The sequence below is a fragment of the Urocitellus parryii genome, chromosome 3 (genome assembly GCF_045843805.1).
Source record: "Urocitellus parryii isolate mUroPar1 chromosome 3, mUroPar1.hap1, whole genome shotgun sequence".
Classification (NCBI taxonomy): Eukaryota; Metazoa; Chordata; class Mammalia; order Rodentia; family Sciuridae; genus Urocitellus; species Urocitellus parryii.
This window is the reverse complement of record NC_135533.1, coordinates 193,299,800-193,321,757: the sequence shown is the minus strand read 5'-3', so window position 1 is coordinate 193,321,757 and position 21,958 is coordinate 193,299,800. Positions and strand designations below refer to the sequence as shown.

The 21,958-nt window shown below is 35.7% G+C and overlaps 1 protein-coding gene across 1 annotated transcript in view; it reads left to right on the top strand.

Moving 5' to 3' along the window:
- Trank1 (tetratricopeptide repeat and ankyrin repeat containing 1) overlaps nucleotides 1–21,958 on the top strand; it is a 79,065-nt gene that overhangs the window by 15,656 nt on the left and 41,451 nt on the right. The window contains exons 7-8 of the mRNA XM_026406703.2: nucleotides 2,528–2,659; nucleotides 19,672–19,842. Coding sequence (XP_026262488.2) covers nucleotides 2,528–2,659; nucleotides 19,672–19,842 — 303 coding nt within the window. The remainder of the gene's footprint in view (nucleotides 1–2,527; nucleotides 2,660–19,671; nucleotides 19,843–21,958) is intronic.

The window sequence follows — 21,958 nt, the reverse complement described above, 5'->3', positions numbered from 1 at the left end:
CTGAAATGGACTAGTGGTGCCCTTTCCATATTCTCTTTACAACAATGCCTGTCCCCACCTGCTGTCTTTGTTGGCATATAACAACTCACAGTTGCTTCTTTGGCCAGGAGCTTTTTACTCCTAGGCATCCCTTCCCAGGGAGGTTCTCCCTCAACCTTGCCTTCTTTCTTGGGGACATTCTGTTCCTTTTTGACTGATTGAGTAGGGAATACAAAGGTCAGCCCAGGCCTTGAGGGTAGGTCAGAGCTGTAGTACAATTCATGCCCTAGAACTGCTGGAGAGATCAGGCTGGAGCCAACTGCAGCCAAGGCTATTTCCTTGCTTAGCTCCTTCCCTAACCCTGTCCTACTGTCTTTCTCCTGAGATCTCTGTCTTTCCCTTGATAAATCACGTGTATAAAAATCTCTGACAAAATGGCGATATTACCAAAAGTTCTCTATAGGTTCAATGCAATGCCAATCAAAATCCCAACGACATTTCTTGTAGAAATAGATAAAGCAATCATGAAATTCATATGGAAAAATAAAAGACCCAGAATAGCAAAAGCAACTAACTCTAAGCAGGAAGTGTGAATCAGGTGGTATAGCGATACCAGATTTCAAACTATACTACAGAGCAATAGTAACAAAAACAGCATGGTACTGGTACCAAAACAGGCGGGTGGACCAGTGGTACAGAATAGAGGATACAGAGACTAATCCACAAAGTTACAACTATCTTATATTTGATAAAGGGGCTAAAAGCATGCAATGGAGGAAGGATAGCATCTTCAACAAATGGTGCTGGGAAAACTGGAAATCCATATGCAACAAAATGAAACTAAATCCCCTTCTCTTGCCATGCACAAAAGTGAACTCAAAATGGATCAAGGAGCTTGATATCAAATCAGAGACTCTGCGTCTGATAGAAGAAAAAGTTGGCTCCGATCTACATATTGTGGGGTCGGGCTCCAAATTTCTTAATAGGACACCCATAGCACAAGAGTTAATAACAAGAATCAACAAATGGGACTTACTTAAACTAAAAAGTTTTTTCTCAGCAAGAGAAACAACAAGAGAGGTAAATAGGGAGCCTACATCCTGGGAACAAATTTTTACTCCTCACACTTCAGATAGAGCCCTAATATCCAGAGTATACAAAGAACTCAAAAAATTAGACAATAAGATAACAAATAACCCAATCAACAAATGGGCCAAGGACCTGAACAGACACTTCTCAGAAGAGGACATACAATCAATTAACAAGTACATGAAAAAATGCTCACCATCTCTAGCAGTCAGAGAAATACAAATCAAAACCACCCTAAGATACCATCTCACTCCAGTAAAATTGGCAGCCATTATGAAGTCAAACAACAACAAGTGCTGGCGAGGATGTGGGGAAAAGGGTACACTTGTACATTGCTGGTGGGACTGCAAATTGGTGCAGCCAATTTGGAAAGCAGTATGGAGATTCCTTGGAAAGCTGGGAATGGAATCACCATTTGACTCAGCCATCCCCCTTCTTGGACTATTCCCTAAAGACCTTAAAAGAGCGTACTATAGGGACACTGCTACAGCAATGTTCATAGCAGCACAATTCACAATAGCTAGACTGTGGAACCAACCTAGATGCCCTTCAATAGATGAATGGATTAAAAAATGTGGCATTTATAGACAATGGAGTATTACTCTGCACTAAAAAATGACAAAATCATGGAATTTGCAGGGAAATGGATGGCACTAGAGCAGATTATGCTAAGTGAAGCTAGCCAATCCCTAAAAAACAAATGCCAAATGTCATCTTTGATATAAGGAGAGCAACTAAGAACAGAATAGAGAGGAAGAGCATGAGAAGATCACCACTAAACAGGGACGAGATGGGGGAGGGAAAGAGAGAGAGAAGGGAAATTGCATGGTAAAGGAAGGAGACCCTCATTGTTATACAAAATTACATATAAGAGGAAGTGAGGGGAAAGGGGGAAAAAAACAAGAGAAATGAATTCAGTAGATGGGGTAGGGAGAGAAGATGGGAGGGGAGGGGAGGGAAGGGGAGGGGAGGGGGGATAGTAGAGGATAGGAAAGGCAGCAGAATACAACATATACTAGTACGGCAGTAGGTAAAAAAGTGGATGTGTAACCGATGTGAATCTGTAATATGTATATAGGGTAAAAATGGGAGTTCATAATCCGCTTGAATCAAATGTATGAAATATGATATGTCAAGAACTTTGTAATGTTTTGAACAACTAATAATAATAAAAAAAGAAAATAATAGAGAAAAAAAATCTCTGACTTTCCCCCAATAAATCACATGTATAAAAATCCCTGTTTCAGGCTTTTAGGGAATCTGACCTGAGCTTAAAATGAGTAACTTTCTGTAATTCATGTTTTCCATTTACACATTCCTGTGTCTCCCCACACCTGTTTCTGGTGAGTGGAAATGTTGGATTTACCATTTATTACCTTAGTGTGGCACACATTGATTTGCTTTGCTGATTTTATGTATGTAAAAAATAACATCTATAACCAATTTTAATTCCCTCTAGGGGAAAACCAGCTTTTCAGGTGGTTAATGGACCATAAGCCTGAATGGAAAGGCCGCATTAACCAGAAGGATGAGGATGGCTGCACTGTCCTGCACGTTGTCGCTGCCCACTCCCCAGGATACCTCATAAAGCGTAAGTGGCAGCACTGTGCTGGAGGGGTGGTGTGGGCCTGGTAGTTTCAGGCTTAGAAAACCCACATAACTCACCAAGACCTTTTCTCTTCCCACCTTGTGGCAGCCTCATAGGGCTAATCTTTCCCTTGAATTCAGCATGATTGGGATAATAGGCTGTATGTAAAAAGAGGGTGGGGTGAGGGGGAAGAATTGCTGGGATCACTTATTTTTTGGCTTTAAGTGGCTTCTGCAAGCTTGAATGACCCAAGAACATGGGCTTTGGCTGTGTTTGTCCCCCTCCTCCTCACATTGCATGTTACAAGTTGCTTTATTTTATGCCAGATTTGTGTTAGCTGCAGAGTTTAACTCTGAGCCAGACAATAGATGTGGTCTTGCCTTCCTGGAACTTAGAATTTAACACAGGAACTATATGTAGCCTTCCATACTTACTGGGGCCAGGCAGGCCACATGGAAGAGAGGCTGGTACATATAGGGAAAAACTGGTTCTTTGGACAGAGACTTACTTAGTTTGTGAAACAAGAAGATGTTCACTCCCATAGAGCTCTCTGATGGCACCCATTTTCCCTGAAACTCTCAAGCTTCTCAGTCTTTGTTTTCTGTTTTGGATGGAGGATACAATTTTTTTTTCCATAAAGGTAATGGGCTCTCAGACTCAGTGGAAGGAAGGTGACAGGGAGCTATGGGGAGCTTGTGTCTGCTGCCATTGCAGCCTGAAGCTGATCATGGGCACCAGGTTGGGCTGTCATCTTGTAATGGCATGAAACATTGGGAATGTGTATTAAAAAAAACTGTGATATCTCATGATTTTCAAATGGCTGATCAGAATTAAACATACCTGTGGAACAGACATAGCCTAAATGACTCCTTTTGGTGGCCTCTAGTTTGGTGGGTCCTCAGAAATTGCAGCAGGTCTCAAAAATTCTCTTTTAATCAGGTCTCCAGAGGAGCTGGTGAGTCTTGTTTTTCTAATGTGGTTCCCCACTGAACTGGGACCCAGGAACCTATATGTGGGACAACAGAGAAAGAGTGTCTTTTGGATTTTTTTTTTTTTTGGTGGTGCTGGGGATTGAACCCAGGGCTTTATGCATATAAGACAAGCACTTTACCATCTGAGATATACCTCCAGCCCCTATGGATTTTTTTTTGAGATTTATTAAAATATAATTCATGATTATATAATTCACCTGTTTAATGTGTACAATGTAATGCTTTTAAGTAAATTTGCAGAGTTGTGCAGCCATCATCACAGTAAATTTTAGAACATTTTTGTTATCTCCCAAAGAAACTCCATATCCATTAGCAGTCATTCCCTATTTCCCCTACCCCTCCAGTCCTAGGCAACCACTAATCTAATCTACTTTCTGTCTCTGTGGATTTGCCTTTTCTAGAAATTTCATGTCAGTGTAATTGTATAATATGTAGATTTTGGGGACTGGCTTTTTTCTACTAGCATATTTTCAAGGTTCATCCATATTATAGCATGAATCAGTAGTACATCATTCCTTTTGTTTTTTTGTCCACGGAGCTACATACTTTGTTTTGTTTTTAATGTGTTTTTTATAATGTTATTAATTAGCTTGCATTATTTTTGGACAGTTGGCTCTTGTGAACTATGAATGGTATGTACTGGCTCCAGCATGTGCTAAAGCTAATATTAACTTATTAATTTATAGTTAAATTCTATGCCACCAATTACTATGCTGTTCTTACATATTTCAGCCCTGCAAATCATCACGAAAAAAACTTTTCAAGTAAGGACTTTGCAAAGAAACATACCTCTGGGTCTCCTATTATCCATGTAGTTTGACTAACATTTGGGTATTTTATAGACGTGTCATGACTTTAGTGCTAAATTGGCAAGCATTCTAGTTTTAGTAAATGTTAGCACAAAAGGACTGGGCCGGATGCAAACTTTATCATATCAGCAAAAGCCTTTATTCAGGAATAAGTCATGCCTCTGATGGACCCACTTTCCTGGTGGAAAATGAGCCACTGACCAAAGGGGGAGCTTATGCTTATGCAGGTTACACTGAAAGGTGACTTTAATTAATGAGTGTGTCAGTTTGGGCACTCAGGAATTTGAGATCTGTTCTTACTGGGGGTCTGGGGTCAGTGGTCAATATCTGGGATTTGTCTTTACTGGGCCAGATGGAGGGTCTGGGGTCAGCAGTTAGAATCTGGAAAAGGATTTTTTTGGGGAAGGATTAATGCTTTGGCCTCTTCTCAGAGACTGTCATTCCAGACTTGATGGATACCTCCTTCCTGGAGCCTGTCTTGTCACTGGGAAAGAATGTATTGGGAAAGGATCAATATATTACCTTCTCCTTCATCCCCTCTCCTCAGGCCACACTATTTTGGGGTTTGTCATTTTCCATATCCAATAATCAGCACTGTCTAATGCAAATATAATATATAAGAGGGACTTTATTAGATTGGCTTACATTATCAGAGGATGAAAAGTAAGTGGATAGCCAGAGAAATCAGTAATTTATCAGTCCAAGAAACTGGAAGCTTTAGAACAAGAGAGGGGCCAATGATATAGACCCTGTCTAAGGCCAAAGACCCCCAAACCCCATGGAGAACCATTGGTGCAAGTCTGTATTGAAAGGCTGAGGGGCCTGGACTCTGATGTCTGTGGGTGACAGCATCAGAGAAACACACACACTCTAAAACGGAAAGTTTGAACAAGAGCTGGTTTCCCCTTCTTCTGCTCTTTTGTTTCATCTGAGCCCTCAGCTAGTATTTATTTATTTATTTAGTGGTACTGGGTATTGAACCTAGGGATTTGTACATGTGAGGCAAGGACTCTACCAACTGAGCTATATCCCTAGCCCTTAGCTTATTTGATGGTGCTGCCTACATGTGGGGCAGGTCTTCCCCACTGCGTTCACTGACACATACACCAATCTTTTCTGGAAACACCTCATGAACACACCCAGAAATATGCTTTACTAGTTCTCTAGGCATGTCTTAATCTTCTCAAGTTGACAACCAAAATTAACTATCACAACCTGTACATAAGAACATGCATTATTTGTTTTTCTCTGATTGCATTTTTTTAACTTAAGATCTATCCCTGTTGCTGAAAATGATAGAATTTCATTCTTTTTGTGACTGAATAATAGTCCATTGTGTGTGTATCCATTTTCTTTATTCATTCTTCTGTGGATGGAAACTTAGGTTTATTCCATATCTTGCTTATTGTGAAAAATGCTGTAGTAAGCATGGTGGTGCAAATGTCTTTTTGACATACTGATTGCAATTACAGTAGTGGAATTGCTGGATCATATAGAAGTTCTGTTTCTAAATTTTTGAGGAAACTTGAAACTGTTTTCCATAGTAGGTACACTAATTTACACTCCTCAAAACAGTGTGTGAGTTTTCCTTTATCTGTATCCTTACTAGCACTTATTATTTTTTGTCTTTTTTATAATAGCCATCCCAACTGGGGTGAGATGTTTCAATGTGGCTTTGATTTATGTTTTCTTGATGATTAGTTATTTTGAACATTATTTCATATACTTGTTGGCTATTTGAATATCACTTTTTGAAAAATGTTTATTCAGGCTATTTGCTGGTTTTTTAGTTGGACTTTTTTTTTTCTGTTTGAGTTTGCAAATTCTGGAAGTTAATCCCTTGTTAGAAGAATAGTTTTAAAATATTTTCTCCCATTCTGTAGGTTGTCTGTTTACTGTCTTTATTCTGTTGATTGTGTCCTTAGCTATACAGATGTTTTTGCTTTGATTCAATCCCATTTGTCAATTTTTATCTTTACTTCCTATACTATTGTGGTGATGTCCAAAAACATCTTTGCTAAGACCAATGTCCTAAAGTGTTTCTTCTCTGTATTCACTTAATAGTTTCATAGTTTTGAGTCATACATTTAAATCTTTGATCATTTTGAGTTGATTTTTTTTTGGTATGGTGAGAGATAGTGATCTAGTTTCTTTTGGAAGCATATGGATATCTAGTTTCCTCAGCACCATTTATTGATGAGACTTCCTTTCTCCAGCATATATTCTTGCTTATTTTGTTGAAAATTATTTGGTTGTAATTACATGGATATATTTCAGTGTTCTCTATTCTGTTCTGTTGCTCTCTTAAGTCTGTTTTTATGCCAGTATTATATTGTCTTAGTTACCATGGCTTTGTAGGATGTTTTTTTTTTTTTTTCTTGGTGCGGGTACTAGGGATTGAACACAGGTGCACTTGACCATTGAGCCACATCTCTAACCCTATTTTGTATTTTATTTAGAGACAGGGTCTCACTGAGTTGCTTAGTGCCTTGCTTTTGCTAAAGCTGGCTTTGAACTCAGGATCCTCCTGCCTCATCCTCCTGACCTACTGGGATTATAGGTGTGTACTGCTGAGCAGGCTATAATATGTTAGGCGTGGTAATGGTTACAACTTTGTTCTTTTTTCTCAGGATTGCTTTGGCTATTTGGGATTTTTAGTGATTCCACACAAACTGCAAGATTTTTTTCTATTTCCTCAATGAATGTCTTTGCTGTTTTTATAGGAATTGCATTGAATCTGTAGATCACTTTTTGTAATATGGACATTTTAACAATATTAATTCTTCTGATATATCAATATAGGATATCTTTTCATTTTTTAATGCCCTCTTGAATTTCCTTCATCAGTGTTTTGTAATTTTCATTGTAGATATCATTCATTTCCTTGGTTAAATTTATTCCTAGATTTTTTTTGTAGCTACTGTGAATGGTATTTCTTTGTATTTCTCAGCAATTTCATTATTTTTGTATAAAAAAGCTACTTATTTTTACATGTTGATTTTTGTATCCTGCAACCATACTGAATCTATTTATTAGTTTATCAGTTTTTCTTTGTGGTGAAATAGTTAGTTTTTTTCTATATATAAAATCATGTCATCTGCCAACAGGGATAATTTGACTTCTAGTAATGTGTTAAATTGATGGTGAAAGTGAGCATCCTTGGATTGTTATCTTAGAGGAAATTACTTCAGCTTTTCCCTATTCAGTATGGTATAGGCTATCTCTTATTGTGTTGAGGTACATTCCTTCTACTCCTAATGTTTTAAGGTTTTTTTTTTATCATGAAGGAATGTTGAATTTATTGTCTTTTTCTGTGTCTATTGAGATAAGAGTATGGTTTTTAAATCTTCATCTTTTTTATATGGTGTTGTATTATGTTTATTGATTTGATGAGATATATTATGCTTATTGATTTATGTATGTAGAACCATCACTATATCCCTGGGACAAATCCCACTTGGTATGTAATCTTTTTGATGTGCTGAGTTGCTTAGTGCCTTGCTTTTGCTAAAGCTGGCTTTGAACTCAGTTCAAAGCTGTTCAGTTTGATTTGCTAGTATTTTGAGAATTATTACATCTATGTTCATTGGGCTATTTGTTTCTAGTTTTCTTTTGTTGTTGTTGTTGTTATTATGTTCTTTTCTGATCTTGGTATTAAGGTAATGCTGAGCTCATAGAGTGGTCTCAGGAAGGTTTTCTTCCTTGTAATGCTTTGGAATGGTTTGAGAAGAATTGGTGTTATTTTTTCTTTATAAGTTTGGTAAAATTCAGCAGCGAAGCTTCTGGTTCTGGGCTTTTTTTAATGTTATTTATGTATTTATTGGTACTGGTCACATCCCCACCCTTATTTTGTATTTTACTTGGAGACAGGGTCTCACTGAGTTGCTTAGTGCCTCGCTTTTGCTGAAGCTGGCTTTAAACTCGAAATCCTCCTGCCTCAGCCTCCTGAGCCACTGGGATTACAGGCAAGAACTGCAGAGTTAGGCTATGATATTTTTTGGGGGAGACTTTATTCTAATTTAATTTAGTTACTCCTTACTGGCCTGTTCATGTTTTCTATGACCTTATTGTTCAGATTTAGTGGGTTTTGTGTGTCCAGAAATTTATCCATTTATTTTAGGTTTTCTAATTAATTGGTATATAGTTATTTGTAATAGTTCCTAATGATACTTTGTATATATGTGGTTACCAGTTATAATTCTCCTTTTTTTAATCTGTGATTTTATTTATTTGAATTGTTTCTCTTTTATTCTTTGTTAGTCTAGTTAAAGTTTTGGCTTTTGTTTATCTTTTCAAAAACCATCTCTTTATTTTGTTGATCTTTATCTTTTTAGTTTCTATTTTGCTTATTTCTACTCTTTGTTATTTCTTTCCATCTATTAATTTTGAATTAGATTTTTCTTGCTTTTCTAGTTCCTTGGGTTTTATCATCAGTTTTTTTTTTAATCTTTGTGTTTTTCTTTTTATTTTGAATGTGTTTGGAATTCCTATCAAATCACCTGTTTATACTGCTTTTATTATCTCCCATAGATTTTGGTATATGTGTTTTCATTTTCATTTAAGAAATTTTATAATTTTGCTTTGATTTCTTTCTTCTTTGACCCACTAGCTATTTAAGAGTATATTGTTTAATTTTCATGTATTTTTACAATTTCTTAAGTTTCTCGTGTGTGTGTGTGTGTGTGTGTGTGTGTGTGTTTGTGTATGTTACAAGGGATCAAACCTAGGACCTTGTGTGTGCCTAGGTAAGTGCTCTACTTCTCAGCTTTAACCATAGCCTTCTTGTTTGATTTCTGGTTTTATTCCTATGTGGTAAGAGAATAAATCTTGTTTGATTTCTAGCTTTATTCCTTTGTGGTCAGAGAAGATACATGCTATTATGTTATATTTTTGAATTCGTTGAGACTTGTTTTGTGCCTTAAAAAATGGCAAATGTTCCATGTGCCGGTGAGAAGAATGTATTTTGCAGCTGTTGAATGAAATGTTCTGCAAACTTCTATTTGGTCCATTAAATCTATAGCATAGTTGTAGAAATATGACAGGAGGAAATGGCAGAGGAGAGCTACTTAGTTCATGATAGCCACGAAGCAGAAGAGAGTGAGAACTCAAGGAGCCAAAGACAAGATATAGTCCCTAAGGAACATCCAGTAACCTACTTCCTCCAGCTTTGCTCCACCTGCCTAAAGTTACTGCCTGGCTATCAAATTATTAATCCATCAAGTGGATTACTCCAATGAAGAGATTATAACTCTCATAATTCAGTCTTTTCACCTCTGAACATTACTGCATTGCCTAAAACATGAGCTTTTCAGGGGGACATTCCTAGATCCAAACCATAGCAATATCTTTTGTTCTTTTATTCTGCTTTTCTCATTTATCTTGTGGTTTAGTGGGATTTTTATTGATAGGGTTTGATTTTCTTCTTGTTCTCTTTTGTGTATCTTAGTTTTGTGTACTACTGAGTTTTGTTCTACGATGTGTTTTCATTATGGTCATTATCATTGTTTTGCTTCTAATGTAGGGCATTTCTCTCCCCTTCCTCCCTCCTTTCCTTTCCTTTTCTCTCCCTTCCTCCCTCCCTCCCTCCCTTCCTTCCTTCCTTCCTTCCTTCCTTCCTTCCTTCCTTCCTTCCATTGAACCCAGGGCCTTGCACATGCTAGACCTTAAGTATTTTTCTTGTGGTGTCCATCTGATAGTGATGAATTCCCCCAGTGTTTGCTTGTCTTAGAAAGTCTTTTATTTCTTCCTCATTTGGGATAGATAGCTTTGCTGGTTATGGTATTCTTGGTTGGCTAGTTTTTCTTTCAGGACTTATCATATACTGTCCTATTCTGTTGAGAAAATTGCTGTTAGATTAATGGGAATGCCCTCATAAGTGACTTGATACTTTTCTCTTGCTGTTTTCAGAATTCCTTTTTTGTTTTGTTATTTTTGACAGTTTAATTATATATGTGTCTCAAAGAGGACTTTTTTTTTTTGGAATGGGGGAGTGGGGGAGTTCTTTGAGATTCTTGGACCTGTATACCTGTATCTTTTCAAGCAATTATTTTTGTTGAATATATTTTGTGTGCCTTTTCCTTCTCTTATCTTTCTGGAACATTCATAATGTGGATCTTTGTTCACTCAATGGTGTTTGACAGTCCAATTGTAGCCTATTTATTTATTTAAATTTTAAAATTTTAATTTGTTATATATATAACAACAGAACGCATTATAATTCATATTACACATACAGAGCACAATTTCTCATATCTCTGGTTGTACACAAAGTAGAGTTACATCATTTATGTCTTCATACATGTACTTAGGGTAATTATGTCCATCTCATTCCACTATCTTTCCTACCCCTACGCCCCCTCCTTTCCCCTCCCTCCCCTTAGCCCTATCTAGAATTCATCTAATCCTCCCATGCCCTCCCCTCCCAACCACATTATGAATCCACATCCTTAAATCAGAGAAAACATTTGGCATTTGGTTTTTTGGGATTGGCTAACTTCACTTAGCTTTATATTCTTCAACTCCATCCATTTACCTGCAAATACCATGATTTTATTTTCTTTCAATGCTGAATAATATTCCATTATGTATATATGTGTATACATATTCCATTGTATACATTTTCTTTATCCTTTCATCTGTAGCCTATTTATTATACATAGTGAAACCTTTCCAGCTCTCTGAAAGTTGAGTAAAGGTGAAGTAAAGAGAGCCCTTTCTGTCTCCATATAGATGTATACACAGGCTGCGTCTATGGCCTCTGTTAAATAAGGCCTCTCAACTTTTATAGGCTGCTTTTCCTCCTTTTTTCCTTCTGTTTCTCCTTAACTCTTTTCCTCTTTCTATTTTTTTAATCAGGGAAACTGTATTATTAAAAAAACAACTTTATTTTGAACTAATTTGAGACTTACAGAAAATTTGGCAAAAGTTTTCTTATGCCCCCCCCCCCACAGTTTCCTATAATGGCAATGTTATATAATCAAAGTTTAATTGTTAAAATAAAGAAAATAACATTTATATAATACTGTCAATACTATACAGACCTCATAGGAATTTCACTAGTTTTTTTTCACTAAAGTACCTTTTCTGTCTCAGGATCCTACATTACACAGTTTCTTCCAATCTGTGACAGTTTTTTGATCTTTCCTTGTCTTTCATGACTTCGATCCTTTTGAAGAATATTGGTCAGTTATTTTGTAGACTGTGAATCAGTTTGAGATTATTTTATATTTTTTCATGATCAGAATGCATTTTGGGTAAGAATATAGGAATTATCTTGTGTTTTCAGTATATCATATCAAGAGATTCATTCTGTCAATATGTCTTATATGGTTAACCTTGATTTTTTTGGTTAAGGTGTGATCTTTTGGTTTTTCCACTACAAAGTTACTAGCTTTCCAAATTCTAGTTAATGAATACCTTGGAAGAGATACTTCAAAACTATGCAAATAATCCTGTTACTTCTTAAAAGTTTTAAGGCCAATTATAGTATCCATTGGTAGATTTTGTCAGCAGTGGTTATTACTTTAATCTCAATATTGATTTTTATCTTTTTTATTTGGAATTCTCTTGTAATTAAGAGCTGTTCCTTCTGCTCATATATGTATTTTATTTTTAAAATTTTATTCTTTTTAATTATACATGACAGTAAAATGTATTTTGACATGTTATATATACATGGAATATAATTTCCCATTATATTACTGTCATTACTGTCATGTATAACTAAAAAGAACAAATAAAAAAATTAAAAAAACCTTCCTATTCCTGTGGTTGTACATGATTTGGAGTTATACTGATGTGTATTCATATATGAACATAGGAAAGTTATCTTTCTTATTACCATCCCCAGCCCTTTCCTCATTCCCCTTTGTCTAATCCAATAACCTTCTATTCTTCACCCACATATTATGTGTTAGCATCCACATATCAGAGAGAACATTCAGCTTTTTGTTTTTTGAGATTGGCTTATTTCACTTAGCATGATAGTCTCCAGCTCCATCCATTTACCAGCAAATGCCATAATTTCATTCTTCTTTATGATTGAGCAACAATCCATTGTGTATACATACTACATTTTCTTTATCCATTCATCTGCTGAAGGGCACCTTGGTTGGTTCCATAGCTTAGCTCTTGTGAATTAAGCTGCTATAAACATTAATGTGACCGTGTCTCTATATAGTATGCTGATTTTATGTCCTTTGGGTATAAATCAAGGGGAAAAATGGATCAAATGGTAGTTCCATTCCTAGTTTTCTGAGGAATCTTCATACTGCTTTCCAGAGTGATTGTACCATTTTGCTGTCCCACCAGCAATGTGTGATATTGATAATTGTCATTCTGACTGGAGTGGGATGAAATCTCAATGTGGTTTTAATTTGCATTTCTCTAATTGGTAGAGATGTTTAACATTTTTTCATGTATTTGTTGACCATTTGTATTTCTTCTTCTGTGGAGTATCTGTTAAGTTCCTTTTTATTGATTGGGTTATTTGGGTTTTTGGTGTTAAGTTTTTTGAGTTGTTTTTATATCCTGGAGATTAATGCAGTTATCTGAGGTGCAGGTGGCAAACATTTTGTTGCATTCTGTAGGCTCTCTCTTCACTTTCTTGATTGTTTCCTTTGCTGTTAAGAGGCATTTTAGTTTGATTCCATCCCATTTATTGATTCCTGATTTTACTTCTGTGCTTTAGGAGTCTTGTTGAGGAATTCAGTTCCTAAGCCAAAATGGTGGAGATTGGCTGCCCATACATTTATTTATTCAATTATGTCAGTATGGTCTCATGGATATTTATTTTATTATATGGAATACAATCCAATAGCATCAATTTTTTTTTTGCTTAAATGTCTCCATCTTTAGCTATGAGTCACTCCTTCAGATTAGCCCCTATGTTTTTTCATCAAACCTCCATCTGTTTTTGAGCACTTCCTCACAAGCACAAATGCTTCAAGCTCATCTTGAGATTTCCTTGTCCCAGCTCTGGAATCAACCACTCCACTTCTCTAGGGATCTCTGGTTACTATTTGGAGATGATATTGAAAACAAGATCTAGTAATAAGTGTGACATTTCTTTCTTTCTTTTTTTTGTTAAATAACTATTTATTTATTTATGTTTAGTTGTAGATGGACACAATATCTTTATTTATTTTTATGTGGTGCTGAGGATCAAATCCAGTGCATCACACATGTGAGGCAGGCACATTACCACTGATCTATAGCCCCAGCCCAATAGGTTTGGCATTTCTTTTTTTTTTTAATTTTTTTTAATATTTATTTATTTATTTAGTTCTCGGCGGACACAACATCTTTGTTGGTATGTGGTGCTGAGGATCGAACCCGGGCCACACGCATGCCAGGCGAGCGCGCTACCGCTTGAGCCACATCCCCAGCCCTAGGTTTGGCATTTCTAATTAGAGTGTCATTTGTTTCTAGGACTTCTCAGTAGCTAGAGCTAAAATATACATGTGTATAAACTAACCTAGGATACTCACATCTATATTACTGAATCTACCTGCATATGTCTATATAAAAAACCTTGAGTTAAACACATGGTCATTTAGCCTTTTAAAATTTGTAACATAAAAAAAATTATAACATCTCTCATTTATACTATATTTATTTGTTTGTTTGATTCTGTGAATTTCAGGCTTGCTAATTTATACCTCAGTGAGAAACATTTTTATTGTATAGATTTATATTTATTTAGTCATTTTATGTTCATCTGTGCTTATTTTATTTTTTATCTTTAGCCTTTGAACAGTGAGTCAAGGTACTGTTCTTTCCCACCCACTTTACTGTGGTTTTGTTAGTCATTTGTAGATTGCTTAGACTCTTTTTTTCAGTGTTTGTCCTATATTTTGTTTTTCCCCAGTCTTATTAGTTTGTTTGTTCATACTTGGGGTATGTAAAGAGCATGTGAACCATTGCTGTGAGATTCAGACTCTCTGGGAGTCTGACCTTTCCAAAAGATGTATTTAGAGAAATGTTACTTCCTCCTCATTTCTGCTCTACTCCCTCCATCCTCATTTCCCCTTCTTTGTGCTCCTTACCTGTCCACCCCTGTAAATAAACTGTCTTTAATTTCAGGCTTCTTCTTCCTTTTGCAGCAGTGAACAGATACATATGTATTTTATTACATCTCCTTTTTTGGGTGAAGAGTCACATTGTACAGATACACTTTGGCACTTGGCTTTTCGTTAACAGTATATCTTGGGGAATGTACTCCATATGAATTCATAGTGTAGTGTAGTTTAGTTATATATTCAAGTTTTCATGTAGGAGAGTTGCACCAATTTCATTACCACCAATAATGTATGAGAGTAACTCTCTTCCCACAGCCCTCCCAACAGAATTTGTTGTCACATTTAACTTTTTTTTTTCTGGTCTGATAGATGAGACTTGTTCTTTTGGTGTCATTTTAATTTGCATTTATCTAATTATGTTGGATCATTTATACATTTGAGAAATTTTAAAATATTTTTCTTTGAAAAAGAATATGCAAAAAAGCATATTTATGTATTTATATCTCTTCCCCATTTTTCTATTTTTTTTCTCCTTTGTCCTTGATTTTAAAGAATTCTTCCATTTATCATCTCTTTGTGGTATATGAGTATTTTCTCCCAGTTTTTCAGTTATCTTCTGACTTTATCCTTTTTTGTCATACAATTACAATGAAATCAACTTTATCAATCTTTTGTTTTATTCTTCCCAGATTTGGAGTCAAAGTTAAAAAGTCTTTCTCCACAACAAAATTACAAAGGAATTTGCTGATATTTTCTTCTATATATTTTCTGCCTGTGTGGGTTCTTTTTATTTATTCCTGAACTATTGGAATTTAAGGATGAGTTTTATCTTTTTCCAAATGACTTCCTATTTGTCTCACCTCCATTTATTTAAAAAAAAAATGGTCTTTGACCTCAGTGATTTCACCTGCCACTAATTCTAGACTTTCTCTTCTATTCTACTCATCTTTTTGTCTGTTGATGAATACATCAAGCTTCTTTGAATCACCTCTTTAAAAACCAGTTTAAAAATTTAAAGTACACTCGTACACATTAGGATGGCTAAAAGAGACAATAACACATGTTGTGACAATGATATGGAAAAATAAGAAAGTTCATTTGTTGGTGGTTAGAAAAATGGTTCCTCTGCTTTGAAAACAGTGTGGCAGTTGCTGAAAAAGTTCAAGTTACCATAAGACTCAGAAATTTGCTCCTAAGCACATACCTAAGACAAATGTAAAAGTGGACAACAATTTCTAAAATGATTATTTATAGCAGTATTATTCAAAATAGCCCCAAAGTGGAAAGTACCTAAATCTTCATCAACTGATGAAAAGATAAACAAAATGCAGTAGATCCATACAATAGAATATTATTCAGTCATAAAAGGAAGTACTAACACAGGATGAAATATGGATGAATCTTTTATTTCACTTAGCATCAGATGCTAAGTGACAGAAACCAGACATAGAAGGCCACATTTACATGAAATGTCCAGAATAAGAAAATCCCTAGAGGTAGAAACTAGATTACTGGTTTCCAGGGGTTGGTAGATAGGGTCGGTGGGAGATAAGGAGTGACTGCTAGTAAGTATGAGGTTTCTTTTTGGAATGATGAAAATGTTCTAGAATTTGATAGTAGTAATGGTTGAATAACTTCATAAATATTCTAAAACCTGTTGAATTATATACTTTAAAAGGGTGAATCTTATAGCATATAACCTATATCTCAATTAAAATATTTAGAGGAAAAAATAGAAAGTTCAAGCACTTGGTAAAAACAAACAAACAAAACCCCAAACACTTAAAAAGGATATGTGATAAAAAGTTAATCCTTTCCACAATGTCAGTTGCCAAACTTTTTTTTTAAGTCTTGTCAGTGTGTGTATTTATAAAATAATTTTTCCTTTTTCAAATATAAATGGACATATGATACATTCTATTCAGTAATACTTTTCATTGAACAATATATCTTGACTATCTTCCCTAATAGTAACTTGATAGCTATGTCATCTTTATAACCCCTTATAATATTTACTGTTACAACCATATGCTATTAATTAAGATTTAAATGTGTTTTAGTTTATTTTGCTGTTGCAAACAATGCTCAGAGATCATTCTTTTTATATTTTTATGAGTTGATAGGAATGTATCTGTAAAATGATTTCCTAGTTGAAAAATTTGTATGAAATTATTTATTTATTTAGATAAATTTTAAATAGATTACCTTAGAAAATAAAAAATACAAATAGTATATGCTGAGAGTCTCTATTCTAACACTGTTCTTCCATCTCCTGAATACTACTAGTATCTTATGTTTTCTTCTGCAAATATTTTTGATGTACATAAGTTTGTGTATGTTTAAAACATTAGCATGTTGGTATATTTGGATTTTGAAAGCTATTACTAACTTGAACCCAAGAAATGTTGCCCTAACAGTGAATGGGATTATTTTCATATTGGGTATTTTTTGATAATGTAGAGTCAAAAACTCTTTACATTCTTTAATCTCAGCTGAATTTCAAATCTACTATTTGAAATAGTCATGACATCAGTAGGACCTTAAAAATCTTTAGTTCTATTGGTATTTTGGTAGCTGCTGGTTGTTATGATGGCCCAGCTGGCACTTCAGCAGAGTGATTTGACAATCCCAGGAAAGCAGAGTCTCAAGGAATCAGCAGAGTTGGGCAGCAGCAGACCCCAAACCTAGAAATGGTAATCTTCTAGAATTGAAGTAAGAGCTTGTTCCTTTTGGCTAAGAGCTTGTTCCATATGGCTTGGTTAGAACAGGATACTCAAATTAGTTTAGGCAAGAAAGGGAATTTATTGACTCTTATGAACAAAAAGTCCAGAGTTTGGTTCAGATGCTTGTTGCAATGGTGTCTTCAAGAACGTGTCTTACCTCTTACCTCTGCTTTCTTCTGTGCTAAGTTCACTGTTAGTCAAGTTCCTTTTCAGTTGAAGCACCAAAACCTTCAGAGTTACTTTCTGCCAATTTGTCAAACTCAGCCAAAGAGAGGAAACTCCTTCCAATAGTTCAGTAAAAATATTACAAGTATGTCTAATTGACCTGACTTTGTCACATGCCCTACATGAACCAATCACTTGGCTGGAAGGATGGACTGATCTAACTGGCTAAGTCCTGGTTAGGTGATATCACCTGAAGGGCATGATGAGACAGAACCAGTAGGATGAAATTATTTGATTAGGTAGGTGGTGGTGAGGCCTTCATCCCTTGAGCTGGTGGGTGGGATAGAACCAGCAGGGAGGAATGATCTGATTAGCCAGATCCTGGTGAGGTATTAGCTCTTGGGCCAGGGAGTTGGATTGGAGGTGGAATGTGACAGGTCTTTGTGTTTATCTGATATTTAGTCTCATCAAATCAGGTAGGCTGAGAATGAGCAAGAGGCACTTTTCCAAAGGAAAACTGTCCACCCCCCCCCCACACCCACTCAGTAAAAAAGGGAATGAATACTAGATAGGCAAAAAATTTTGTCACTGGGCTGGGGTTGTGGCTTAGTGGTAGAGCGCTTGCCTAGCACTTATGAGATTCTGGGTGTGATTCTCAGCATCACATATAAATAAATAAATAATAAAGGTATTGTGTCTAATCACAACTAAAAAAAATTTTAAAAGAAAATTTTGTCAGTGGCCTTCAGATTTTACTTCTTTATCCCCTAAAATAATTTTGAAAACCTGTGTGCCTATTTATGTGTTTTTAAAACGGCTTTTTCGGCATCAGTTTTAATTGTCCCTTCATTTGGGGCAGTATAATATAGTAATCATACTAGTTTTCTATACTGTGTAACAACATAACCAAAACCAAAGTGGCTTAGAACAATACCCATTTATTAGCTCACAGTTCTATAAGTCAGTAGTCTGGTGTGATGTGACTATTTCGGCTCATTTTCTGGCAAGGATGAAATCAAGCTATTAGCCTCAGCTATGTTCTCATCTGGAGTTCTAGGCTCTCTTTCAAGCTTATTGGTTGAACTTGCAGAGACAGTTCTTCCTATGTTTCCTTGATGGCTGACAATAGAAACTACTCTTAGCTTCTACAGGCCACATACATTTAAATGTCTTATGGTCCCCTGCATCTTCATAACCAGCTGGGGATTTCTTATGCATCAGATCCCTCTCATACTTTGAATCTTTGACCTCTTCTCTTTCTGAGCTCTAGAACTTTGACCTTTAGGACTTTTGTGATTAGGTCAGGCTGATCTGGATAATCTCCCCATCTTCAGCTCAATTGATTTGGGATCTTAATTATATTTTCAGAGTCTCATTACAGTAGCACCTGGATTAATATTTGATTGCATAACTGGGATAAAGTATTTTTTACATTATGGGTCAGGAATCTTGGTGCCTTATAATTTTGCCTACTGCAGTAAGATCCTTGAAGGGTAGGAAGTATGTATTTATTTTTGTAAAGTGAAAGATAGGCAGTTGTGACTAGGGAGATGAGAAAGGAGAACACTATAAGCAGGATGATATTTGGAATAAAGATGGCTTGGCAGGCAATGAGTTTTATTAAAGATTAGGTACCGAAGTTGGAGGTCAGGCTTTGATTTGTTTAACTCTGTGCCAACATAAGTCTTTGTGTACCTCCAGAGATATACCTGTTCCATTCTGAAAACTGTTGCATTTGTGATCACAGAGACACCTTGATGCTTGGCAAATAGAGTAGAGCAGCAAATGAAGCTTACAGCTAGAGGTTTGGGGCTGGGAGGGTGGAAACAATGACTACAAAAAACCCTGATGCCTAAGCAATTGCTACTTCTTTCTTCTGCTATCCCCGGATAGGCTTCTTCTTGTTCTTGTTCTTGTTCTTCTTTTTTTTTTTTCTTTCTGGAACAATATTCTGTTTCCTCTCTAGGGAATAAAGAACTGAAGTCACAGCTTGCTCTTATCCTTACAGCTGTAACTGTTGCCTAGTAACCAGATTCCCCCTCTCCTTGCTTGTTGCCAAGGAGAGGGGAGAAAGGTAGAGAGGAGCGCACTTCTGAACCTCTTAAAAGCTATTGTCCTTTCCACTCCACACAGGACTCCTTGCTTTGGGGAGTTGGGTGGACTGCCCTAATCTGGCAGTTTAGGTTCCTTGAACAGAGGGAGCCTGATTCTTTTGTCCTGGGCAACTGGGAGGAAGAGCACTCATGGGGACGTCTCCTTATGGAAGGAACCATGACAGTCCCCCCTTCTCATTTTGGCCTGCCCTAGGACAAACAGAGGATGTGCAGATGCTCCTGCGCTTTGGGGCAGACCCCACTCTGCTGGATCGACAATCTCGGTCTGCTGTCGATGTCCTGAAGAGGAATAAGAACTTCAAAGCCATTGAGAAAATCAACAGTCACTTGGAAAAGCTGGCTACATGTTCTAAGGACCTATCAGGTACAGCTCCTGTAAATTAACTTTTTTGGGGGATAAAACTGGTTCTGTGATATCAGATACAAATCAGTTTATCTCTTTTTGGGACACATAGATCTAAGTGAGACCCCTCTTCTCCAACATTCAGAAAACTGGTATGCTTCTTTTGGAAAGATAGAATGAGACAACTCTTATTTAGAAGGTATCTATGACATTCTGGGAACTTTTCCAGACCCACCTTTGAACAGTATTGGTGAATTTTTTCCCCCACATATTCACACAGTTACAAATGAAAAAAAAATCATACAGAGTAGGAGATGACAAAAATCAAGTGTACTCCTCAGAAAAAAAATTACTGCCAATAATTTAAAATGTATATATATTTCTGAATTTATTGACTTGGGTTAGTCTCTATTGACAGACTCTCCTGAATAAGAGGAAGCATTTAACTATATCGGTCCTACTTGTTGAATTTGATCTGATAAGATTACTTGTATCATTTATATTCCATTTCTTAACTGTGAATTTTCCATGTTTCATCTATAGATTATTCTAAAAAATGGGAACAGTGGGTGCATGGTAGTATTATATAAATGTTACCCTTTCTATAACTAGTGGCATGGCTGGACTCACAGAAATCAATCACTAAATGTCCTGAAAACTTTGTTCTTTGCATGTGATACTCTTAAAAACATCCCAGTTTAATGAAATATGTATATATTTTTATGTTTCTTGTAGTTTCTTGCACTTATGTATTATCTGTTACCTGAATAAGTTTCTTTCTTGATCTGCTAGAGTAGCTACTTAATAAGTTTTTACAAGGGCAGCATCGATGGTAGACTTAATAAGTTCTTAAAAATGTCTTTATTTTTCCTCATATTGATTAATAATTTGTTTGAGTATAGGCATTATATTTCATTGATAGTAAGTATACTTTATCCCATTTTATTATTTTTGTAATTAGAATGAGTTTTATAACCAGTGTTATGTTAAAGTAATGGCAGTTTTTTCTTATGTCCAACAATCTGTGCTATCTTTAGATTTATGAAATACATTATATAACCTTGTTACAGCTTTGAAGAAATTGTTTCATTGCCTTTTATCCCCAATTTCTACTGATTAGAAGTCTGATGTTAATCTTATTTTTCCCCTTCTAGAATTTTTCTGTTTTTGAGTTCTCAAATTTCTTTCAGATGTATCAAGATGTGGGTCCTTATTCGTTGTTCTTGTTTGGCACCTGTTGGTACATTTTAATCTGTCTTTCTTACCTTAGAGAAATTATCTTTTATTATTTTACTACTCTCCAATGTTTCTTTTCTCTTATTGCTACTACTGTTAAATGGGCAAGTTTCTTGAATTAATAATAAATGTCTTTCAACTTGTCCCTAATATTTTCTCCCCAGATTTTTAACTTGGCTTTTAGCTTTTCCTTTTATAACTCACTCTGTCCATTGCTACATTTTGAATTTGGGAAATCATAGTTTTAATTTCTAAGAATCTCTTTCTTCTTATTATTTTTTCTTATTATAGAGGCTTATTCTTTTTTTTAGCATTTTTTTATTGGTTGTTCACAACATTACAAAGCTCTATTTTGCATTTATCACATCTTCTTGAGTTACATTTAAGAATATTAATTGTATATACATGCAGATATATGAAGAATGTATATGTGTGTGTGCATGTGTATGTATGTGTGTATATCTATCTCTGTCTCTATCTATCTGTATTTATTTATTTAAAGAATGTTCTCTTCTCTTCCCTGAATGATTGCTTTTAGGGTTAGTTGATTCCTTTTCTTGGTTCTATTTTGTGCTGTTGCTTTTCCTTAATCATCTTCTGTTCTTTGTATTATTTATGTTTGTGAATGAAGTAACACCTTGATCAATACTTATTAAGTGGATAGTGTGCATAGTTAAATTTGTTTCTCCAGAAATATTCCCTCCCTAAAATGGGTGGGTGAAGCTACTCTGTAGGTGGAGAGTGTTGAGGTGGGAGGCAGTCTGATGTCTAGGGATTAGACGTAGAGTATGGAAAAGTTTTATTTGGGGAGGTTGAAGCTGCTTTTCATTTAATACACCCTCACTGGAATTTCCCCATTTGTTTCAATTATTACTTATTTATTTTAATATTATCTGTCCTT